This window comes from Helianthus annuus, chromosome 1 (assembly GCF_002127325.2).
Source record: "Helianthus annuus cultivar XRQ/B chromosome 1, HanXRQr2.0-SUNRISE, whole genome shotgun sequence".
Classification (NCBI taxonomy): domain Eukaryota; kingdom Viridiplantae; phylum Streptophyta; class Magnoliopsida; order Asterales; family Asteraceae; genus Helianthus; species Helianthus annuus.
In genome coordinates, this window is record NC_035433.2 from 1,980,231 (window position 1) to 2,001,278 (window position 21,048).

At 33.1% G+C, this 21,048-nt stretch overlaps 2 protein-coding genes and 1 long non-coding RNA gene across 6 annotated transcripts; 1 reads left to right on the top strand and 2 right to left on the bottom strand.

Moving 5' to 3' along the window:
• Nucleotides 1-3,288: 3,288 nt before the first annotated feature.
• Nucleotides 3,289-4,151, top strand: LOC110942247. The gene has a single exon (XM_022184003.1). It carries the CDS (start codon nucleotides 3,323-3,325, stop codon nucleotides 4,016-4,018), a length of 696 nt encoding a protein of 231 aa, XP_022039695.1. The 5' UTR covers nucleotides 3,289-3,322; the 3' UTR covers nucleotides 4,019-4,151.
• Nucleotides 4,152-15,834: 11,683 nt separating this feature from the next.
• On the bottom strand, nucleotides 15,835-16,236 carry LOC110941470. The gene has a single exon (XM_022183105.1). The coding sequence runs from the start codon at nucleotides 16,234-16,236 to the stop codon at nucleotides 15,835-15,837; it is 402 nt and encodes a 133-aa protein (XP_022038797.1).
• Nucleotides 16,237-16,944: 708 nt separating this feature from the next.
• LOC110942257 lies at nucleotides 16,945-19,523 on the bottom strand. 4 transcript variants are annotated; one of them, XR_004867664.1, is made up of 4 exons: nucleotides 19,044-19,523; nucleotides 18,841-18,917; nucleotides 18,691-18,749; nucleotides 16,945-18,459 (listed from the first exon to the last, which is right to left on the bottom strand). It is a non-coding gene; the product is annotated as an uncharacterized LOC110942257 (long non-coding RNA). The 4 variants fall into 4 exon arrangements; XR_004867665.1 differs by having other exon boundaries at nucleotides 16,945-17,696; nucleotides 18,327-18,749; XR_004867667.1 differs by having other exon boundaries at nucleotides 16,945-17,245; nucleotides 17,582-18,749.
• Nucleotides 19,524-21,048: the final 1,525 nt, after the last annotated feature.

Here is a 21,048-nt window from a genome sequence, read left to right on the forward strand (position 1 = left end):
AATCAGATTTCCTAACACCTTCTTTAGTCGGTTGACAAGCACTTTGGATATCACCTTATTAATCACACCAATTAAGCTAATCGGCCTGAAATTTCCTGGGCCAACAGGATCTTTAACCTTAGGGATTAAGGCAATGAAAGATGACGTACATCCCTTATTAATCGAACCCTCCGCATAGAACTTATTGAACAATCTGACAAGATCAACCCGGAGACCCTCCCAGCATCTTTTAATGAACTTAAAATTGAAACCATCAGGCCCAGGAGCACGATCTCCCTCACACTCCCAAACGGCTGCTTTAATTTCCTCCACTGTAAACGGGCGTTCCAACATTGTAGCCTCAGACTCCGAGATAGTAGCAATACCAGGGCAAACCATTCCAGGCCTATCAGTCATAGGCTGAGAAAACTGATGTCTAAAGAAGTCATACAATGATTCTTTGATGGATAGGGGATTGGTTATCTACTCACCTCCGATCATTAAGCCATTCATTCTATTTGTACTAATATTAGAATTAATCACAAGATGAAAGAAACTAGAATTCTCATCACCGTCAACAGCCCACCTAGACCTGGTTTTTTGGCGTAAATCCAACTGCTTTATTATGTCAAACTCAGCCACATAATTCCTACATTCCACTCTTTCCGCCAATTCCTCATCCACTAGATCCCTTTCCTCTGCCAGATTCTCAATGATCGCCAACCTCGCCTTTTTCCCACCATAGATCCCCTCCCTTCTATCTTTCTCCGACTTCAGCCATGTTTTAATATTGTTTTTTAACCACCTTAGTTTCATAGCAAGAGCAAGATCCTCCGGCCCCGAAAAACTAAATTCCCCACATTTCAGTAAAACAAAATCAAGAAATCCAGAATATTCAAACCATGAATTAAAAAATCTAAACGGGATATGACCAAAATCAGACTGAACAAGTGCGATAAATATATTAGATTTCCAAGCTAATCGAGATCCAAAGTAAGAAAAAACCTAAGTCTTGTAAACCTCAATTACATATGTATTTTGTATAACTATGATGCCGTGTGTAATAACTTACGTTTTGTTGCTAATATATATATAGCATACACCAAATATACTCTAATCTTAGTACGTTTGTCCTACATATATACTCTAATCTTTGTACGTTATGGGACAAAAATTCTTCGCTATAATTCAAAGTTGATCATTTTCTGGAAAGTCAACATAGTTGGCTATCCTATTTATAAAGTTGATTTTGATGTTTCGAAAGTTAATGTGAGCATGGTAGTGTATAAAAATGAAATAATGAAGTTTTGGATGTTATATGTGCATGTGAAACTCAACCAGTCATGTTTACACTTGTACATTTATTGATGGGTTGTAATCAACTACAATTACACTTTTGTATTTGCTAATAGAGAATTTTTCTTCACGATACATCAAGAATATTGTATATATTAAAAAAAGGTTTATACCTAACCAAAAAATAGAGCCGTGACATGTGTAAAATAATATTGGCATGGTAGCTATGTACATTATTATGAAAATGGGTGTTAACTTACAACACAAAAGATGGCCTACATATTTTCATGTATGGTTACTCTATATTTCTAGGCGGCAATCTTGTCTCCTGGAGTGTTAAGAAACAACCAACAATCTCTAGGTAAAGTTCTAAATCTGAGTATTGGGCAATCGAAAACACGACAGCTGAAATTGTTTTGATTACTCATTTACTTCGGGAACTTCATGCTCTCCCACCAGATCACCCAACTCTTCTTTGTGATAACAAGAGTGCCTTATTTATGACTTAAAATCCAATTTCTCACAAATAGGCTAAACATATTGATCAAGATTATCACTTCATTAGAGAACTTGTTACAACCGGCAAACTTTATACTAAGTATGTTCCGACTAATCTTCGATCAGGTGGCTCACATGTTCACTAAAAGTTTTTCGTGTGCTCAATTCAAGACTCTTCGAGTCATGCTTCGTCTCGGGTCACCACCTTTTCCATTGAGGGAAAAATAAAGATGTTATTAGTCATTTAAGTGTAAATTTTTTATTTTAATGAACTCCTTAGTTTGTGGAGTGATTATTGTAGTTGTAATTCTATATATACATAATTCTACATTTCTATACCTTAAAGCATTATTGAAGTTGATTTAACCAAACTTACAATTATGGGCATGAGCCGTATATGGTCAAATCCGAATGTTCTTCTGTTATACGTACCGACATGTAGACAAGCCTAAGTGTCTTATCTTGCATATTCATTTTTCTTCCATTGTACCGTCGAGCAACACATGCCCAAGTGAAGCACCAAGAAAACCCGCCTAATACATGGAGTGATGCTAAAGCTGCTAACAAGTCAAAGCCTATTAGTTCAAGGTCACGTTTTCCTTCATTGCATTCATTTTCGTGTTCATTTGTCATTAAGATTCCATGTTTTCCTACCATAGGCATGTTTCTGGTTGCTCTTTGTTATTTAAGTTAGCCATGAATCAATAAAGGGATAATAGAAAAGGAAAACGTCAAATAGCCAGTCTACTCAAAATAGAAAGTCGTAGGAACGGTATCAAATGAGCTCTAATGGAACTTATTTCTAACGCGTCAAATAACTATATTGGATTTTAGGTTTCCGCTTTTAGATTTTTAACTTGTGGATTTTAGAATTAATGCTTAGATTTTTATGTCTTTGTATTTGGCATTGTGTTTTTTTTTTTTTCTATCATTGTGTCTTTTTGAAGATTTATTTTGCCTATTTTTCTTCAGTATTGTGATATACATTTCTCGGAATTATGTTATATTTTACAATCAACTATTTCTCTCTAAATTTAAGAGATTTTATAGGATAATTTTACTATAAGATAAAATGGTTTACGTAGGGGGGACGGGGTACCCTCACGAGTACCCTCCTTGGTTTCAATCTTGTGTCACAACATCGCCGCCAGTCTGCCACCCACAAAGGTAAGCTTTGCGGGTAGTAATTCCGGGTTTCTCTATCCATGCATTGTTGATGATATGAAGTCAAAGATGACCTTTAAGGACACATGGCCAAAGGTCTAACCGGATGATCTAGTCGTTCAGAAAACAATATCTTTATCCTTTTAATCTTTTATTTATCCTTAGAAGTTCTGGAAACATCAACAAACTTCCTCGACAACCCTTCAACATGACACCACTACACTCTTCCTGCCACGTCAAACCCTATCTCTAGACACCTCCCGAAACTCCCTGCCACGTGTCCACTTTCCCTTCTCCATCTTTCTCGTACCTCCTCTCTCAAACCTCAAACCCTACAAATACCGCCAAAACAAAACCACCATTTAATTTCCACACACACACAAAAATGGCATCAAAACTACTTCCTCTCTCGAAACTCCACAAAATCTTATTCACAACACCAAAATACCACACAATCTCACGATCAGCCTACTCATTTTCATCTTCCAGTAATCAAGAATCACAAGATGACGATGCCATGACGCAAGGAGTTGACACACAAGGTGAAACACATGATGATCCTAAACCAGAACACAAAGAAAACATTACACCTACAAAAGAAGATGATCATTACATTCGTCCCAAAACGACACCGTCTAATCTATCATCATCAAAACTACAAACCCCAGGTGTCAACACACCAATAGATCCACATGTCCAGCAAAAGCGCACGTTAGCAACGAAGCCGAAGGATGAGCTAACGTGTGCGGGGTTAGATGGGTCGCCGTGGCCGGAGGAGGAGAGTGTGAGTCGGGAAGAGCAAGAAAAGGATGATAAAGAGTACTTTAAGGATCATAAAGCGTCTCCGTTGTCGAATATGGAGATGGGTGATACGAGGAAACCGCTAGAGAAAGTGGTTCAAGCGACGGCGGGTGGATATTTTGGTGATGAGAAGGTGATGACGTGGCTGCCGGAGCAGATTGATACGGCGGAGGAGAGTTTACTGAGGGCGACGAAGATGTTTCGGGCGGCGGCCGAGAGGGGTGTGCCGGAGTGGCCTCATTCTAGGAGGTTGAGAGAACTACGAGGAGAGGATTGGTGACGATTAATATACATACGTTATCAAAATATTGTATTTTACACTTACATTAAATATATGTACGTTCAAGTAATATTGTACAAGTATTTTAGACTTTTCACTAAATATATACGTATCTGTAAATTTTTAATCGAAATGATCAAAGTTTCCGTCTCAACGATGAAATTAGATAAAGTTGCTACGAGTCATGCACCGTATATATAGGGCCGAACATAAGTTTATGTTTGTGTTTTTTCGTTAAAAAAATTCAGTTGTTTACGAACAGTTCGTGAACATTGTTCTCAAACACAAACGAATGCAAACAAATAAAAATGAACACAAACGAACATTTAACTTGAAATTAATCTCAACACAAACGAACGCAAACAGATAAAAACGAACACAAACAAACATTTAACTTGAAATTAAAAAGAAAAACATTGTTATCATTAAACAATGGATATAAGTAGTTAAATACAACCATCGAATAATAAATCAAAACACAAGAAGTCTACTACTCTACCGGACACGATGAATCAAGTTTAACTAACTTAGACATAATTATTCTAAAAAATGTCTTAGAATGCCAATATTTTAGCTATCTTAGAAAAAAATAGGGATTCAAGTTTTCAATATGTTGAGATAAATGGTTTATTATTTATTATTTTTTAAAATATAATAAAATAAACACGAACGAACGTAAACAAACGTACATGAACGAACAACCGAACATATTAACAAACGCGCATGAACTCGGTCGAATGAACGAGATCTGTGTTCGTGTTAGTTCGCTAACCGAACATGAACGAACGTAACCGAACATATTACCGAACGTTCACGAACGCAGTCGAACGAACGAGACCTGTGTTCGTGTTCGTTCGCAACAAACTTCCGAACGAAATTTTTTGTTCGTGTTCGTTCGTTAAGCTAATTGAACGAACATAAACGAACTTCACGTCAAACGATTCACGAACTGTTCGTTGAACGTTTGGTTCGTTTACAGCCCTAACCATATATTTAAGTACCATGGTCCAAAATTGCATAACACGGACGAATTTCGTTTTCCAGAAAAAAAAAGCTATTTGACTAAACATTCCGGCTTATGATTAAAACTCATATATTATCTTGTAACCTTATTAAACCTCATAACCAAGTTATTGGAATCTCGTATAAAAATCTAGTTATTTCTCCAAAGAAAAGGTTTAGATAACGAAATAGTTAAGATTTTTTGTTACTATGAGACTAGGAATTTGACTCGTGCTGCGACGTTGCACAAAAGAAGATGAAGTGTAGTGTGAAGTTGGTAAAAGTAACTTAAACAAAATAATTAAAATGTTGAAGAAGATAGAGATTTGAAGTTATGGGTTAAACTTGTCAATTATTTAAAGTTAGAGAAGAATATTACTAAAAGGTTAACTATATAAAGATAGGGAAGTTAGATGTGTAAACTACATAAAGATAGGGAAGTTGCCAACCATGGTTTCCACCGACCATGGTTTTCGATAGATACTAGTTTTTTTACCCGTCGCGCGTTGTGGGGCGCCATATACGAAATGATAACATACATACTACAATCAATCAGACTTGTTTCCGAACTAAATTTACGTCAAATCGTATGATAACTCAGATTTATACCTTCGAATCAAAACGTATTACATTTGACCCGATTTTTTTCCAAATAAAATTTACGTCAAATCGTAGCCCAACTCAAAACATACATAAAAAACATTTTATAATTGACCTGGCCAATTTTCAGACAAAAATTACGCTAATGCGTAGACGAACTAGAATTTTATACCGACATGTTCATAAAAATAAAAACTTAAGAAATTAGTTTTAGGGTAAGCTTGAAACTTTAGAAACTTGAGGGGGTCAAAATGACATTTTCAAAGTTTAGAGGGTTATCTCTGACATTATAGCAACATTTGGGGGTAGAATGGGTTACATGTCAAAAATTTGAGGGTTAAAGAGAAGTTAGAATGTATGGAGACCTTTTTTGTCAAGTTGGAAAGTAGAAGGGTCATTTTGTCAAGTTAGAAATTTGAGCAATGAATTTTGTATATTTGAAAAAGTTAAAGGGTGATTTTGTCAAATCAGATAAAAGTTTTGAAAACATCTATTTATTTAAGATAAAAGTTTTGATTAATTGAAAATATGATAAAAGATTGAGTGATGATGTTGTAGATAAAAAAGATTTAACTTGTACACGTGCATGTGTGAAAGTGTTTGGAGTTAGGTTGGTGGCACTGTGGCCACCGACCTTTCTCTTTAATATTATACAAATATTAATTTTCCCTTTTTCCATTTTATACATGCATAATAAATTATAGGGATTCGGTTAAATTAAGAACCACCATGAGTTGTAAGAACAATAAGAAATCCTACTTTCTACATGAGTTAGGTCCAAATTTTTGCACTAGATGAAATGGTCACCTTGGCCTGGTCCAACAAATGAACACACATAAATCCGCATATGTGTAGACAAAATAACACACGTCAAGCACTAAAGTATACAAAAACATTAAGTCTGATCCTACCCATGAACACATATCAAGCCCTAAAGTATACAGAAACATTAGATTTGTTTTATAGCTTATTGAACACTAGCAGGGAAGTTTGTTACCGTTTTTAGTGTTCTTTTCTTGTTGCTATCACCACCTCCTTCTTTAGCTATTGGAGTATTGGACCTGGACAACAATCAACATCTTCTGTCTTGCTTTAAATTATTTTGTAGTATTTATATATCTTTAATTGTTTGGTTATGTTATTCACTGTTTTATTATGTTAATTTTTTTTATTTGTTTATGTTAATTTGTTAAAAAGTTTCTATTATATATAGTGAACTTTTCTTTTTTATTATATTTAACAGTATAATTTGTTCACCCGACCTGGTTCTGATCGATCCATATTTTTGCCCCTATCAAAAAACTTGTATTCGCCACTGATGTGATATATATAAACACTACATAGATGGCTTTATCCTGAGCTTTTATATAGTACCAAGTTTTAGAACGTGAAGAAGGTATTTCCATAAAAAAATAAAAACGGGGATATTAGTATTTTAACTTTTGACCTTTAAAATAGGGCTCGGTTTGCCACTACAATACTTTTGAACTTCTTACTATATATGTGTTCGCTCAAAAAGTCGACTAATCGCTTCTACTAACATTCTTAAATCAATGGGTTCCATGAACCCGATACATCCAAGGTGGGTCCGCCCCTCACGTGTGAAGCTCCACCTCCTTTGAGCTTGTTTTTGACTTATGTTCGGCTAGTTTGATCCACAAGAGCTTGAGATCGGCTCGTTTCGAGCTCTATTTGTAAAGCTTGAGCTCAACTCGTAAGTAGTTTTTCAATTTTAAGATTGATTTTGCTTTCTATTTTGTTAGGTTTATTTATTCATTTATAACTATTTATATATACATTTACTAGTAGGGTGCCCGCGCGATGCGGCGGGGGCGACACTTTGCATTGCAACACTCGTTCCTATTAGTTTTCTTATTTGTATAATATTTATGATAACATTATTGTGTTGGATATATGTCATAAGTTTACACATATGTAAAAGTTTTGTTCTTTTATAAAAAATAATAACCAAAAGACAAAAAATATTGTTTTTTTTGTATAAAAATTAATAATCAAAAAACAAAAAATAAAAGATAAGTTGTTATAATTGTAAAGTTTGTTTATTTTATTGGTTAAATTATAAAGTATAATTTTATTCTTTAAAGTTCATAACTTTTTATAAATATCCACATAGTACTCATACAATAAACTTTAAGTTTAAAATTTTCGTTTTTATAAAAACAAAAAATAGTATTTGACTCGTAAGTACGTTTTAGAGCTTTAACTTAAATTGTTAAATTTCGGGTTTTTACAAATATAAAAAATTTATATTTTTATAAGATTTCATAACCTGTTTTTATAAAAAATAGGATGATAAGAGTTTATATCTTTATTAACTTTATATCATACTAAGTTCAAATTTTTAGTTCCTAACTAATCTTATCTATATGAGTCTACTTTTAACTAATAATCCTTAAAAATATGCAACACAATCTACTACTATGTATCTAGTCAAGTTGGTAAATAATTATTTTAGAACTGACTAATATTACCTATAACAATATAGTTGAACTTATAATTCCTAAAAATTTAGAACCCAGTTTAGAATTTATCTAGTAAAGATTGTAAATTTCTGGAGTATTTTATTTATATTACTTGTTATAAAAATGTTTATAAAATAATTATTTTTTTATTAACTTTATATCATAGTAAGTTCAGTTTTTTAGTTTAGATTTAAAGTTTATTACTTTATTACTTTTTAATTAAAAAATGCAAATTATTAGATTAATATCCAAGAATAACTGCAATAATTATTTTTTTATTAGTTGACTTATAATTCCTAAAATTTTGGGACATAGTTTACTATTTATCTAATAAATATTGTAAATTAGTATTAAATAATTCCTAAAATTTTGGGATATAGTTTACTATCTATCTACTAATCCGTAAATTAGTATTAAATAATTCCTAAAATTTTGGAACATAGTTTATCTTCTATCTACTAAATATCAAAGTTTTGTTTTGTTATAAAAATTAATAATAAATAAAGTATAGAAAAACTGTTTTAAACATGTAAAGATTCGTTTGTTAATAAAAAATACTAAACAAATGACAAAAAATAAAAAAATAAGTTGCTATCGTTATAAAGTAAGTTTATTTTGTTGGTGAAATGATAAAGTTTATAATTTTATTGTTTAAAGTCCATAACTTTTTTAAATATCCACATCATACTCATCCAATAAACTTTAATTTTAAAATTTTCGTTTTTGAAAAAGTAAAAAGTAAAAAATAGTAGGTGACTTGTAGGTACGTTTTAAACACCTTTAACTAATGTTAAATTTCATTTTTATAAATATTTAAAAAATCATATTTTTATAAAACAGTTTTTTATAAAAAAAATAGGATGTAAAAGTTTATATCTTTATTAACTTTATCTTTTTATTTAAGAAATACAAATTATTCGAAAAATCTATAATATTATATAATTATTTTTTCATACCTCGTGTCGTCCAACAGTATTTTTTTTTATAGAAGGCACTAATGGATATATACGAAATCCTCGTGGAACATGACTGTTAAATTGAATAAGTTTAGTGTGCTTTGTAAATACAATCTTGAATTTACTCCAAACCAAGAGGTAGTTTTCATGTTTTGGCCATTCTTGGTAATCGAATTTATCTCTTTGGAAATGATCAAGTACGAACATGTAAATTATATAATACGAACATGATTAAGTACTAAAGTATATTAGTTCAATCGAGATGTAAATTATAAGTGCAATAAACTAACACAAAACATAAACTTCAAATATAAAATAAACTTTATTATTCATGGGATAGTCTATATCAAACAAAAACAACTGAAAATGAAAAAAACATAAAAACACTTGATATATTTAATCTAAAATCTCTTCTTTTTTGATCCGTTTTTCTTGTTTGTGCTCGAATCAGCAGTATCATCTAATTCATCTTCTTTCTCATCGTCCTCAGAATCATCTAAATTTATAACCTCGACCCATTTCCATTCAAAGAGTCTCTTAGATCTTTTCTTTTGATTCTCATACTTCCGATCCTTAAAAAACAAAAAACTAATAAAAAAGTTAAAAAATGATTAAATAAATTTTAAAAAAGAACAAATGATGAATAAAAAAATTTAAAAAAGTTTAAATAAATTTTAAAATTACCTCATCACTAAATTGACGTTGAAGCTTAGACTTGTATGGACTGAACATTGCACCATAAGAAATAGTTTCAACACTATTATCACCATCATCCTACAATAAAACACCAAATAATAACATAACGAACTTGTTAATATGAAAGATTATAAGCGAAAATATTACTTAAAAACTAACAAAAGCTTGTTCGACAACTGGGGTGTTTAAATTGGTGTGTTGAATCTGAAAAATCAAATAAGTTAGTATTCACATAAAAGTAAATAAAAGAAAACAATTATTCATTATTGCGATATAACAAAACTTATCATAGAACCGACCTTAGATTTTTCAATATCGCAAGCTTGTTTTTTCGCATCAAGTGAATTCAGAACTGGCTCCATATTTTAAATTTGTTTAGCAACAAAAATGTAGAATTGTGAGTGTTTGCTATGTATTTATAGTAGTCCATTAGGGTTTAGTTTTAGATTGGTCATCCATTTATTTAGGAAGTTTGTTGTGAGTTTTAAGTTTTTAAAATAAGATGCACATACCCTGTTTAGTTTGTTGTGACATGTTTAATAGGAAGTTTGTTGTGAGTTTTATCTGTACTTACTATATTAAACATGCCACAACAAATTGACTCTGTACAAGTAAAATTAGGGCATATTTTAGTTTATTAATGCCGTTCAAAATAAAAAACTTGGGTAAAAAATAAATGTTAATGCACGGTAGCTAGGTAATGGTCAAAGCTGGCTTGGGTAAAAAACAAATGTTGGCTTTAATCAATTGTACATTTACGCATCAGCTATTTGTACTTTATGAACGCACGACAAAACTAAAAAAGACAACTATCGAAACGTTTAAAAAAATGTGCCGATCGTCATGGTACCTTCGGATTTTTTTAAAACATTACGGGTTGTAAGATATCGCAGGAATACATTAAAGAATTAAAGAGGGGGGGGAGTGTAACTAATTACCTATAATTATGTTAAATGTCAAGGATTTAAATGTAATAGATTGAGGGACTAAAATATAATTATGGTTTAAAAGACCACTTTACCCTCATTCTAGGGGTTTATTTATAAATAATGGGGGAAGAAGTTCTTAACTTTTGGGAATCCTTCCCTCATATATTATAATATAGTATAGATAATTACAACTTTTACATATAACATAATATTTATTATTTAGCTATTTATTATAATTTTATATAAAGAATAGGCTTATTTAGGTTCGCCAACCTACACAAACTAGATCATTGAAGCTTGAGCTCAAACTCATTTATTAAATTAGCCTATTTTTAGGCTTGAGCTTTGGCTCAATCCGCCCATATTACCTCTCGATTCAAATTTTAAGTAAACCGATTTCGGATAGTCCACGAGTCAAGCGTAAATGGTGTAAATGTATACATGGTTGATTAAAGAGTATCAAGATGAGGGAATCTAGTGAATTTAAGAGGGTAAAAGTATGTTGTCATGTTAAATTAAAAAAAAAGTTAAATAATTCCATTGTCGTCCCTCGTCACAAAAGTCTTGAAATCTTGAATAGAGTAGAGTTGAGTCAAAACATCACCGTCAAACTCATGTTAGACTCGTTCAACCAAAACGATATTTCCATATTCCTCATTGCTTACGTATATATTGACATGCCCTATTAATTAAAAACAATTTCCTTACACATTATTCGGTTGTCTGATAAAAAAACTGCTTTTAATAATGTATCAAATCAGGAATTCAGGATATACAATCAAGTTATATTAGAAGTATAATCAAACTCACTGGAATATTATCAAATGGTCAGATTCTAGTTGACATTATAACCAGTTTATATTAACTTGTGTATAATAACACTAATTAGTTGTTATCCGAATATCCCTAGTAACCAAGGTTTTAAGAATCGTTAGGCGCTAGTCGGCTGGTTGGGTACCGACTAGTGATTAATCGGATTAATAGGGATTAATCGGATTGAGATTTTATATGTAATTTTCAGTTTTATACGTACATACACATATTTTTATATGTACTTTTTTAAGTAGAGATGTTTTAACACCTTATTCGACCCACATTTTCAAGTAGATATGATTAATTACTGGAATTCAAAGGTTTTGATCAATAATCTGGCCGGAATTTAACCGTAATTTTTTACGGTATTCAATCCAATGTTTTCACGACCGGACCGGACCGGCCGGTTTGACCGGTCGGACCGGGGTTCGGTGATGGGAGCGGTCCGGCTAAGGGTATTTGAGCCGTTTTGAGGGTGGCCGGCCGGCCAAACCACGGGCCGGAGGTCGAACCGGAGATTCGGTACGGTGGCCGGACCGGAGGCAAAGGCTAGGATCTGAAGAGTATTTGCGTCGCCAGTCAATACTGGTATAAGAGCGTGGTCTCTGAAAAACTGTTGAAGTGAATATGAACTAGTTTTTTACTGCGCCGCGTTGCGGCGAACGTCTTTTCTTGTTTAGTCTGTGTTTACATGTGTTTTGAAATCACTACAAGTGCGTTGCGCACGGAACTGTTGACATGACAAGAATAAAAAGAATATATATAAAAAACACTAAAAGATGACCAAAAGAAAATGAATTAAAAAAGTTGTATGGTAATGATGTTGTTCGTATGAAACCTGTGGTCAGAGATGAGCAAATGATACTGGGTACCGGTACCGATACCGAATTTCCCAAACCAAAGATCTTAAGTACCAATTCGGTACGACTTTTGGCGTTCCTGGTACCGGTTCGCTACCGGTTTTTACCTTCATATACCGGTATCGTAACTGGTATTTTCAGTACCAGTACCGATTCGATGTTTGTTAGCACTGAGCTCATCCCTACCCGTGAAACTAAAAAAAAGAAATCATTAAACGTCGAAGAAAATCAATAAAAAAAGTTGCACGACATCGTTGTTCGTACGGTACCCGTGATCAGGGATGAGCAAATGGTACCATGTAGCAGTACCGAATTTCCCGAACTAAAAGATTTTCAAAATCAATTCGATACCGACTTTTGGCGTTTTCTGTACCAGATTGGTGTCGGTTTTTACCTTCATGTACGGATAACTGTACCAGTATTTTCGATACCAGTACCGGTTGACACAAACTTATCAAACTTAAAACTAAAGAAGATAATAAAACTATTAAAAAAACTATATATTATTATAATGTTTAAAACACTATTCATTGGCTTATGTTTTTAATATCCAAAATTCAGGTATATAAGACTATGGGGTATGGGGCGGGGATTGGAGCGTGGGTGGGTTACAAACGCCTAAGTCACCACCCCGGGTGCGTTTGGGTTTCGTCGTGGCCCCTTGGGCGGGGGTTTCAGTCCGGGCGTTGGGCGGGCCTAACGGTGTTCCGTGGCCGGCTCTCATTGGCTGGGTTGGCTAGGCTATAGGTGGCTAGGATTTAAATTTAAAAAACAACTGTTTGGGCAAGCCAAACCCACGCGGGCTAGCCACGCCCCGCCATACCGACCCAACATGCAATTGAGCAGCGGTGTCCCTCGAAGGGCAAGCCAAACCCACGCGGGCTAGCCACGCCCCGCCATACCGACCCAACATGCAATTGAGCAGCCGTGCCCCTCGAAGTCCACGTGTCAAGACATGCCCCAAACCTCTGCTTCACCATACCCACGGTCTAAAATAAAATGTGAATAAAAACTTTGAAACTAATATTGTTATATAGTTTTTTTAACTTGAGTATACAAGATTTTTTATTTTAAAATAATCGAAAGTTACTGTTCAAAACGAAACTTTGAAACTAATATTGTTATATAGTTTTTTTAACTTGAGTATACAAGATTTTTTATTTTAAAATAATCGAAAGTTACTGTTCAGAACGTTTGAAAGTTAATATAAGGATAATGTCTGTGGTCTCAGGTAGAGAAGACAAAGAAGAAAGAAGCAAATAGAGTGCTTGTTAGGTTTAGTTGTTTTTTAAATGGGTGTGGTTACATTGGAAATATGAAACTGAAAAAGTAACTTTACATTGGAAACATGAAAGTGAAAAAGTAACTTAACACATTTATTATTATTAATTTAATTGGAATCGATAATTTTTTATTTAATATTTATAAGTTTTATTTTATATTTATTATTAATCAGTACTTTATCTAATTATTTCAACTAGTTTTTTACTATCGCCGCGTTACGGCAAACGTCTTTTGTAGTTTAGTCTGTGTTTACATATGTTTTGAAATTATTACAAGCGCGTTGCGTATGGAAACCGCTGAATAAAAAAGAAATATAGAAAAAAACACTAAAAGATAATCAAAAGAAAATCAACCAAAAAAGTTGTATGATAATAATGTTGTTCGTATGAAACCTGTGGTCAGAGATGAGCAAATGATATTGGGTACCGATACCGAATTTCCCGAACCAAAAGATCTTAAGTGCCAATTCGGTACGACTTTTGGCGTTCCCGATTCCGGTTCGCTACCGTTTTTTACCTTCATATACCGGTAGCGTAACTGGTATTTTCGGTACCAGTGCCGATTCGATATTGGTTGGCACCGAGCTCATCTCTACCCCTGAAACTAAAAAAAGAAATCATTAAAAGTTGAAGAAAATTAACAAAAAAAGTTGCACAATACCGTTGTTGTTCGTACGACACCCGTGATCAAGGATGAGTAAATGGTACCGGATAGCAGTACCGAATTTCTCGAAATAAAAGATTTTCAAAATCAATTCGATACCGACTTTTGGTGTTTTCTGTACTAGGCTGGTGTCGGTTTTACCTTTATTTACCGATAACCGTACTTGTATTTTCGATACCAATACCAGTTGACACAAGCTTATCTAACTTAAATAGTAAAGAAGATAATAAAAATTATTAAAAAAATTATAATTCATAATTATAACTTTTTACTGTTGAAAACATTGGATTTTTAATGTATAGGAGAATAGTAAAGAAGATAATAAAAATTATTAAAAAAAGTATAATTCATAATTATAACTTTTTACTGTTGAAAACATTGGATTTTTAATGTATAGGAGAATGTGTGGAATTATATTTTTTTGAACATCACCAATTTTAAATATAATCAAACATTAAAGTATAATATAATTTTGTTGGGTTTTATATACTTTTTATAGAAAATATGTCTATAGTTACTACACATATATAGATATGTATATAATATAATCCGGTTCTTAAACCGGCCCGACCGATCCGACCGGTTCGACCATTGAACCAGTAAGTCGTCGGGTTCAATGTCCGGTCCGGTTATGAAAACATTGCCGTAATCACTAGACTACCACTGTTTCTTGGTCAATTAAGACTGGATTTGACCACTGTTGACCGCCTACTAATTAATTATCCGATTGATGAACCTGTGAATAGCGATTAATCAACTACTAATCGAAGGCTAGTCAGTATTTTTACAACCATGCTAGTAACACATCACTAAATAAAGGAAATCTAATTAACACATTACTAAATAAAGGAAATATAGTTTAACACAAGCTCGGTAAGACATACTATAGACTTTATGATACGAGAATTATAATATTCCAACTCGACTTGATTTCATATATCTTTCGAGTCGCTATTCGCTTATGAAAACTATTCGGTTTCAATGTAACTCTATATGTGTTAATAAATGAATTTGGTTTTCAAACGTATAAATAGAAAGCTAATTTGGTGATGTGACATTGCAACCTCAACTGTTGATATTAATAAATGTTGCAAAATTGGTAGCATGGTCACGAAGTTGATATGATCAACTGCCAAGTGCCAACCAAAAATAGTACTTTGTAATAAAAAGGAAACTAAATATGACATATTAATTAAATACACTCCCAAGTCTTTCTGTATACACCTCATTCATTATTCATTATATTTTATATAATAAAGCTTATCCTAAATACATATTTTACGTGTTAAATATATCATATACGGTATACGATACTTGTTTTTATACATATCATACATATATTTATGTGAAACTCAAGTAATACCGCTATTTTTTTAAAAACTAACATCACTAAGATAATCTGAATTAATTGCTACATAATAGTATAATACAATTTCGTCCAACATCAAAATATAAAACTAAAGTAATGCTTTTATTGATGTAAAAGTTCTTTAATCATACAAAGCTAATGATCTATTATTCAAAACTATTTTAGACAACACATGATCTAGAGTTACCGGTAACGGGCTCGGCCTCGAGGGCTTTGAGTTGAGCCTGTCTCACAACCAACGAGTTATACATCTGAATTATCACCTTCTCGTCGTACTCCTTCATGGGTCTCATCCCAAACTGACTGAACCCTCCTGCACCATACCCGCCTATTGATCCGCTTCTCACGACCGGCGAACTCGCTATCCTCATCATCATTCTCACGTATGCTTCATGAACATTAGCAATAAACTTCTTGGAGTTAAACCTAAACCTCAGCTTTATCTTCAGCCTTCGTGGCATCCTTATCTTCCATGACCACTTCCGCTTTGATCGCGATTCATCGGTGGTGGTGCCGAGGCGGCGGTAGCTTCTCCTCCGCCAGTATCTTTTTAGACCTACCATTTTTAGTTGTGAGTTGTATGGTTTGAGTTTGGAATAGAAATAGAAGTTGAGGGGTGGTTGGATCGGAGAGGGGGTGGGGTGGAGTTGAGTATTTGTTTAATTAATGCATGAGAAATGCTAATTTGACTTTTGGCATAATCCAACTCTCACCAACCTCTTATTCTTTTGATATTTATTATATTTAACACACTACGTATATTTATTATGTCTTGCATGTCTCCCCAACGACACTTGAACCTCTTGGTTTGTACCTTTACTCTATTATTTCCCAACATAATATATATATATATATATATATATATATATACTAGGTTATAACCCGGGAACTTCCCGGGCAGAAAAAATTAAATGTCAACGAACCCAGAGAACTAAATCAAAATGCAGAGCCGTGAACCAAAAATAGATGATTCAAATCAAAGGCATAAGGAAAAGTAACACAAAATGATATTCAAGACCCAAATACGCCTACCGGCTACCTAAATTAAAACACAAAAATGAAGTTGAAAGATCAAATACACATACGAGGGAGCTAAATTAAAACACGAAAATGAAGTGGAAACAATGTTGATCCTAGAGGATTCAGTTTGTTTGAGGACACCGGCAAAAGAAAAGATCAATAAAAGTCACAGATAAAATACATAAAATGAAATTATTATAGGTGATTTAATCATGAAATTACGTTATATGAATTAATCGTTATCCATATTATACTCGAAACCCGTATAAATATTTAAAAAAAGTGGCCATCACCAACCATTAACAACCTAAACTGACCACATTCATGTTGTAAAAGTCTTGTTGAACTAACATCATAAGTAAAATTGCAATTGTTAATAAACATAAATATATGCCTTGTACACAACATTTGACGTTTATTTTCTAATCATACTATCTTTATCTAAAATTAGTAGTTTCAATACGTCTTTACTCTTGACTTTCATGAATCAAACTCATCCTCTTGGTGAAGCTTTCGGCCATGTCTGAGTTGTTCTCAATTGGATCTAGTGTTCTTCAGGTGGCATATATTCAAAATCAAACCAAAGAAAATGCACATGTGGGTTAGAGAAATTACCACACTGGAAGCATGATTGCTTACTTCTAACAATCCAAAAAAGTAACCAAACATCTATTAGTTTAAGTGTAAAATAGATAAAGTACATTGATGTAAAAAAAAACTTTTCGTTTAGATTTTCTCTTTTAAACCAAAATAAATGATTAAGTTAATAAATAGAATCTTAAATAAGATTAAAGATATGTTATTATGAACTTTTGTGTACACAAAAAAATACAATATGCATTAGGTGGTTGGTATCATCCCACACTCCGTTTATGAACTTTTGTGTACCTTACACGTTGAAAGTTTAGAATTTCAACCCGAAACAGGTTGCGACCACTCCACCCACAAGATTTTCATACTCGACCTTTTGAAACCCAGCTTCTACGATCATCAAAGCAAAAACCTATTGATAAACTATATGGGTCAAAAGGCGGACCACAATGTTATCATGCTTTATTTTGAAAATATAGCTCATAACAGCTTGAAAATATAACTCATTTAAGTACATGTGTGTCGAAACCAAACCGACCCGGAAGTGATACTCAAATATACGAAGAATAACAGAAGCATCAAATTAAAAAAAATAGGTTTTTTTGTTCAATTTGAATTTCAGTCAGTTCTCGTGGTTCCATTTAAGTACATGTGCGTCGAAACCAAACCGACCCGGAAGTGATATTTCAAACAAACCTAGACCCGGAAACGAATCACTATTAATAAAACAGTTTGTTTGGCGGTTTTGGAGGGTCGGGTCCAAGGTTCTGGTGGGTTGGAAACACTAAACGCCGACCCCTAATTTCCAGCGGCAATAATCACTCTAATTACAAATCTAAATCACACGCACAAGTAGCTATATTTCAGGCCAAATAAGTTGAACTATCAATTTTGCACTCAAAAATGCAATCCAGCGATGGACTATAAGACACCCAACTGAGCCTAAAAACAACAAAGAATGCAGTCCAATTGAACCTAAACACAACAAAAAGTGCAGTCCAACGTTTATTAGAGGCAATAATAGAAAGCATATGTTTGTTACCTGTGATGCAGCAGTTCCAAGCAGAGATGAATTAAGGACATTGTATAATCATCTAACCCATTCACTTTGTATAACCTGATATAAGCATCCAACCACGGAAGTATAATCCTCCAATCCCTTCGCGTCATATAACCTTCATTAAATCACCCCGCCCGACGAAATTAAACCTTATAATATATAAAGGGTTTTGTACTCCAAAATTAACGATTATAGATTTAAGAATAAGTAAATGGAAAACCAATTTCTTGAATATTCATTGTTTAAAAACCTAAACGATGAAAATAGGAGGGTGAGATATCAAGATTAAACACAAATCATGAAAGAAAGATGCATGTAGAAAATTACAGGTCGATAACAAACTTACCTGTTTGCTTCAATCGCAATTAAGGATATCTACGGCTCGTTGAAATTGAGAATATAAAACTATTTTAGAAGAAGATAAATGAAGATGAAACACATATTAAACACGAATAATCAAACAACGTATAGAAGAGTACAAATCGAGAAAACAAACCTGGTTGATTCAAAGATTCAAAATCAAGTTTGAGAGATTAACAGCCAAAGCGGAATATCGCCAAACCTGGTTAAGATCTGGCCGGAAACCAAAACAAAAACCAATAATCAGCCAAAAAAGCTCACTTAAACATATCATCAGACAACAAATCTAAATCTTAACAAATAATCATCAAAATATGTCGAATAAGATCTGTAACGAACCTCATCCTTCTGAAACAACAAATCTAGATCTTAATCTCTGATCACCGCAACGATCGTTGACGAAAGTTTCATCAATACACATCAAATCCATACACAAAACGTAGATCAAAGAGAGATCAACATGAATATGTAAAGGAAATCGTCAAAAACAACGAAGAAAAACGAAGATATGAAGAAAACGCGTTGGGAAAGGGGTTTTTGAAAAGATGAAACATGGGTCGTCTCGTCTCTTCTCTCTCTTTTTATCATGGTTTTGGAATTTGGTTTGGTGATAATGAATTTGAATTTTAAATTACATAAGTTGTTTGAGGAAAAAGAAAAAAAATGAAAGAACTGGGAATTGAGAGAGAAAGTAGAGATTTGAAATTCAAAACCTCTATTTCAAATTTCAAAATTCAAAAGCAAGAGGAGAACATGATCTGAAAAGAGGAGCAGAGGGAAAGAAGAGAAAAGGGAAAGGTGGGTGACCAGGCTTTTGGCTTCACATGACAGAGACAGAGGGTGTTTTTTTTACTGTGTTAATTAGGTTTTATAAAAAAAACAAAAAAAACAGAAAATGACACATAGGATTAGGAGAAGGGAGAAGTTGACACATAGGAAAGAGATAAGGGAGAGGGCTTGAGAGGTTGACATGTGTTTAGGAGGAATGTGGGGTTGCCAAGTGGCAAAACCTAGTTCTTTTATTAGAGATAGAGATATATATATAAAGTATGGTTAACGTACAAGATTCCTTAACGTGCAATGATACGATATGAAATTACGCATATTATAAAACTTAGAACCCTAATCACATATGAACAAAAATCATAATCATGCGTGATTATATTTGTTTGTTCATGTGTGATTAGGGCGTAATTTCATATCATACCATCATACGTTAAGGAATATTGTATTATATATGGACGGTTGAATTTATGATCAATTATATATTCATTTTACAAATTACCATGAAAAGACTATAATCCTAAAATAATAGATGATTTACTTTTTTGAATAATTAATCTCATATGTTTACAAACAACGTTTACTTTGCATCAATGGTAGAGGAATTCGTAGTCATAATCATTGACCAGTTCTAACCAATTTGATTGCCTAGTGTTCAATTTTTTCTTGACGAAGAAATATTGAGGCTCATATGATGTGTGTGTGTATGATCTACTTAATTAAGACCATAAGGAATTAAGGATAGTGTCTCCAAACATTCAAATGAAAACAATTTTTGCCAACTTATGATCATGGGCTGAATAATTGACTTCGTGTGGTGTCAATTGACAAATTATATATATGCAATCGCTTTTCATCTTTGCGTTAACACGCAACCTAAGCTGAGACACGAAGCGTCACCACACCAAATCATCGGCACCCTTGTGGTAACACAAACACCTGGACACATCTTAGCTTTCCTCACAAAACTTAAAAAGCCTATTCTTGTTTATTGCAGCAAATGTTTATGAATTTCTAATACGCTTTTATCAAGTGTATTAAGCTCAGTGGCAGACCTAGGGTTTTTTTTCAATGGGGTCAATTTTTTTGGTGTTCAAAATTTTCATAACAAAACGTTAAAGAGAAGGATTTACCACTACACCAGGTTTCATTTTCTTTCTAAGGTGTCCACCTAATTGTATTTATGTGGTCCTTATACAATTTTTAATATACCGAATCTACTAATTTTTTTAAAAACATTGGGGTCCGATGACCCCGACCCACTCTATGTGAGTCCGCCCCTGATTAAGCCTATGATATTAATGCATCATGAAATGAAACTATTTTCTTTCTGTTTGTTTATGCAACACCCTTATGTTTAAAACTCTTTAAATATTATATTTCACAAATAGGTACTAGATGTTTTTCAAAGTTTTGTTTATGCAACATCGTTATGTTTAAAACTCTTTTAACATAATATATATTACAAAATAGGTACCAGATTATTTTCAAAGTTGTTACATAGGTTGTGACATCTACTTGTAAATATATTTATATTAATTATGTCTACAAAAAATTAAGC

Excerpts from the sequence above, each read along its gene's own strand:
- LOC110942247 (XM_022184003.1), top strand. The coding sequence starts at position 3,323 with ATGGCATCAAAACTACTTCCTCTCTCGAAACTCCACAAAATCTTATTC.
- LOC110941470 (XM_022183105.1), bottom strand. The coding sequence starts at position 16,236 with ATGGTAGGTCTAAAAAGATACTGGCGGAGGAGAAGCTACCGCCGCCTC.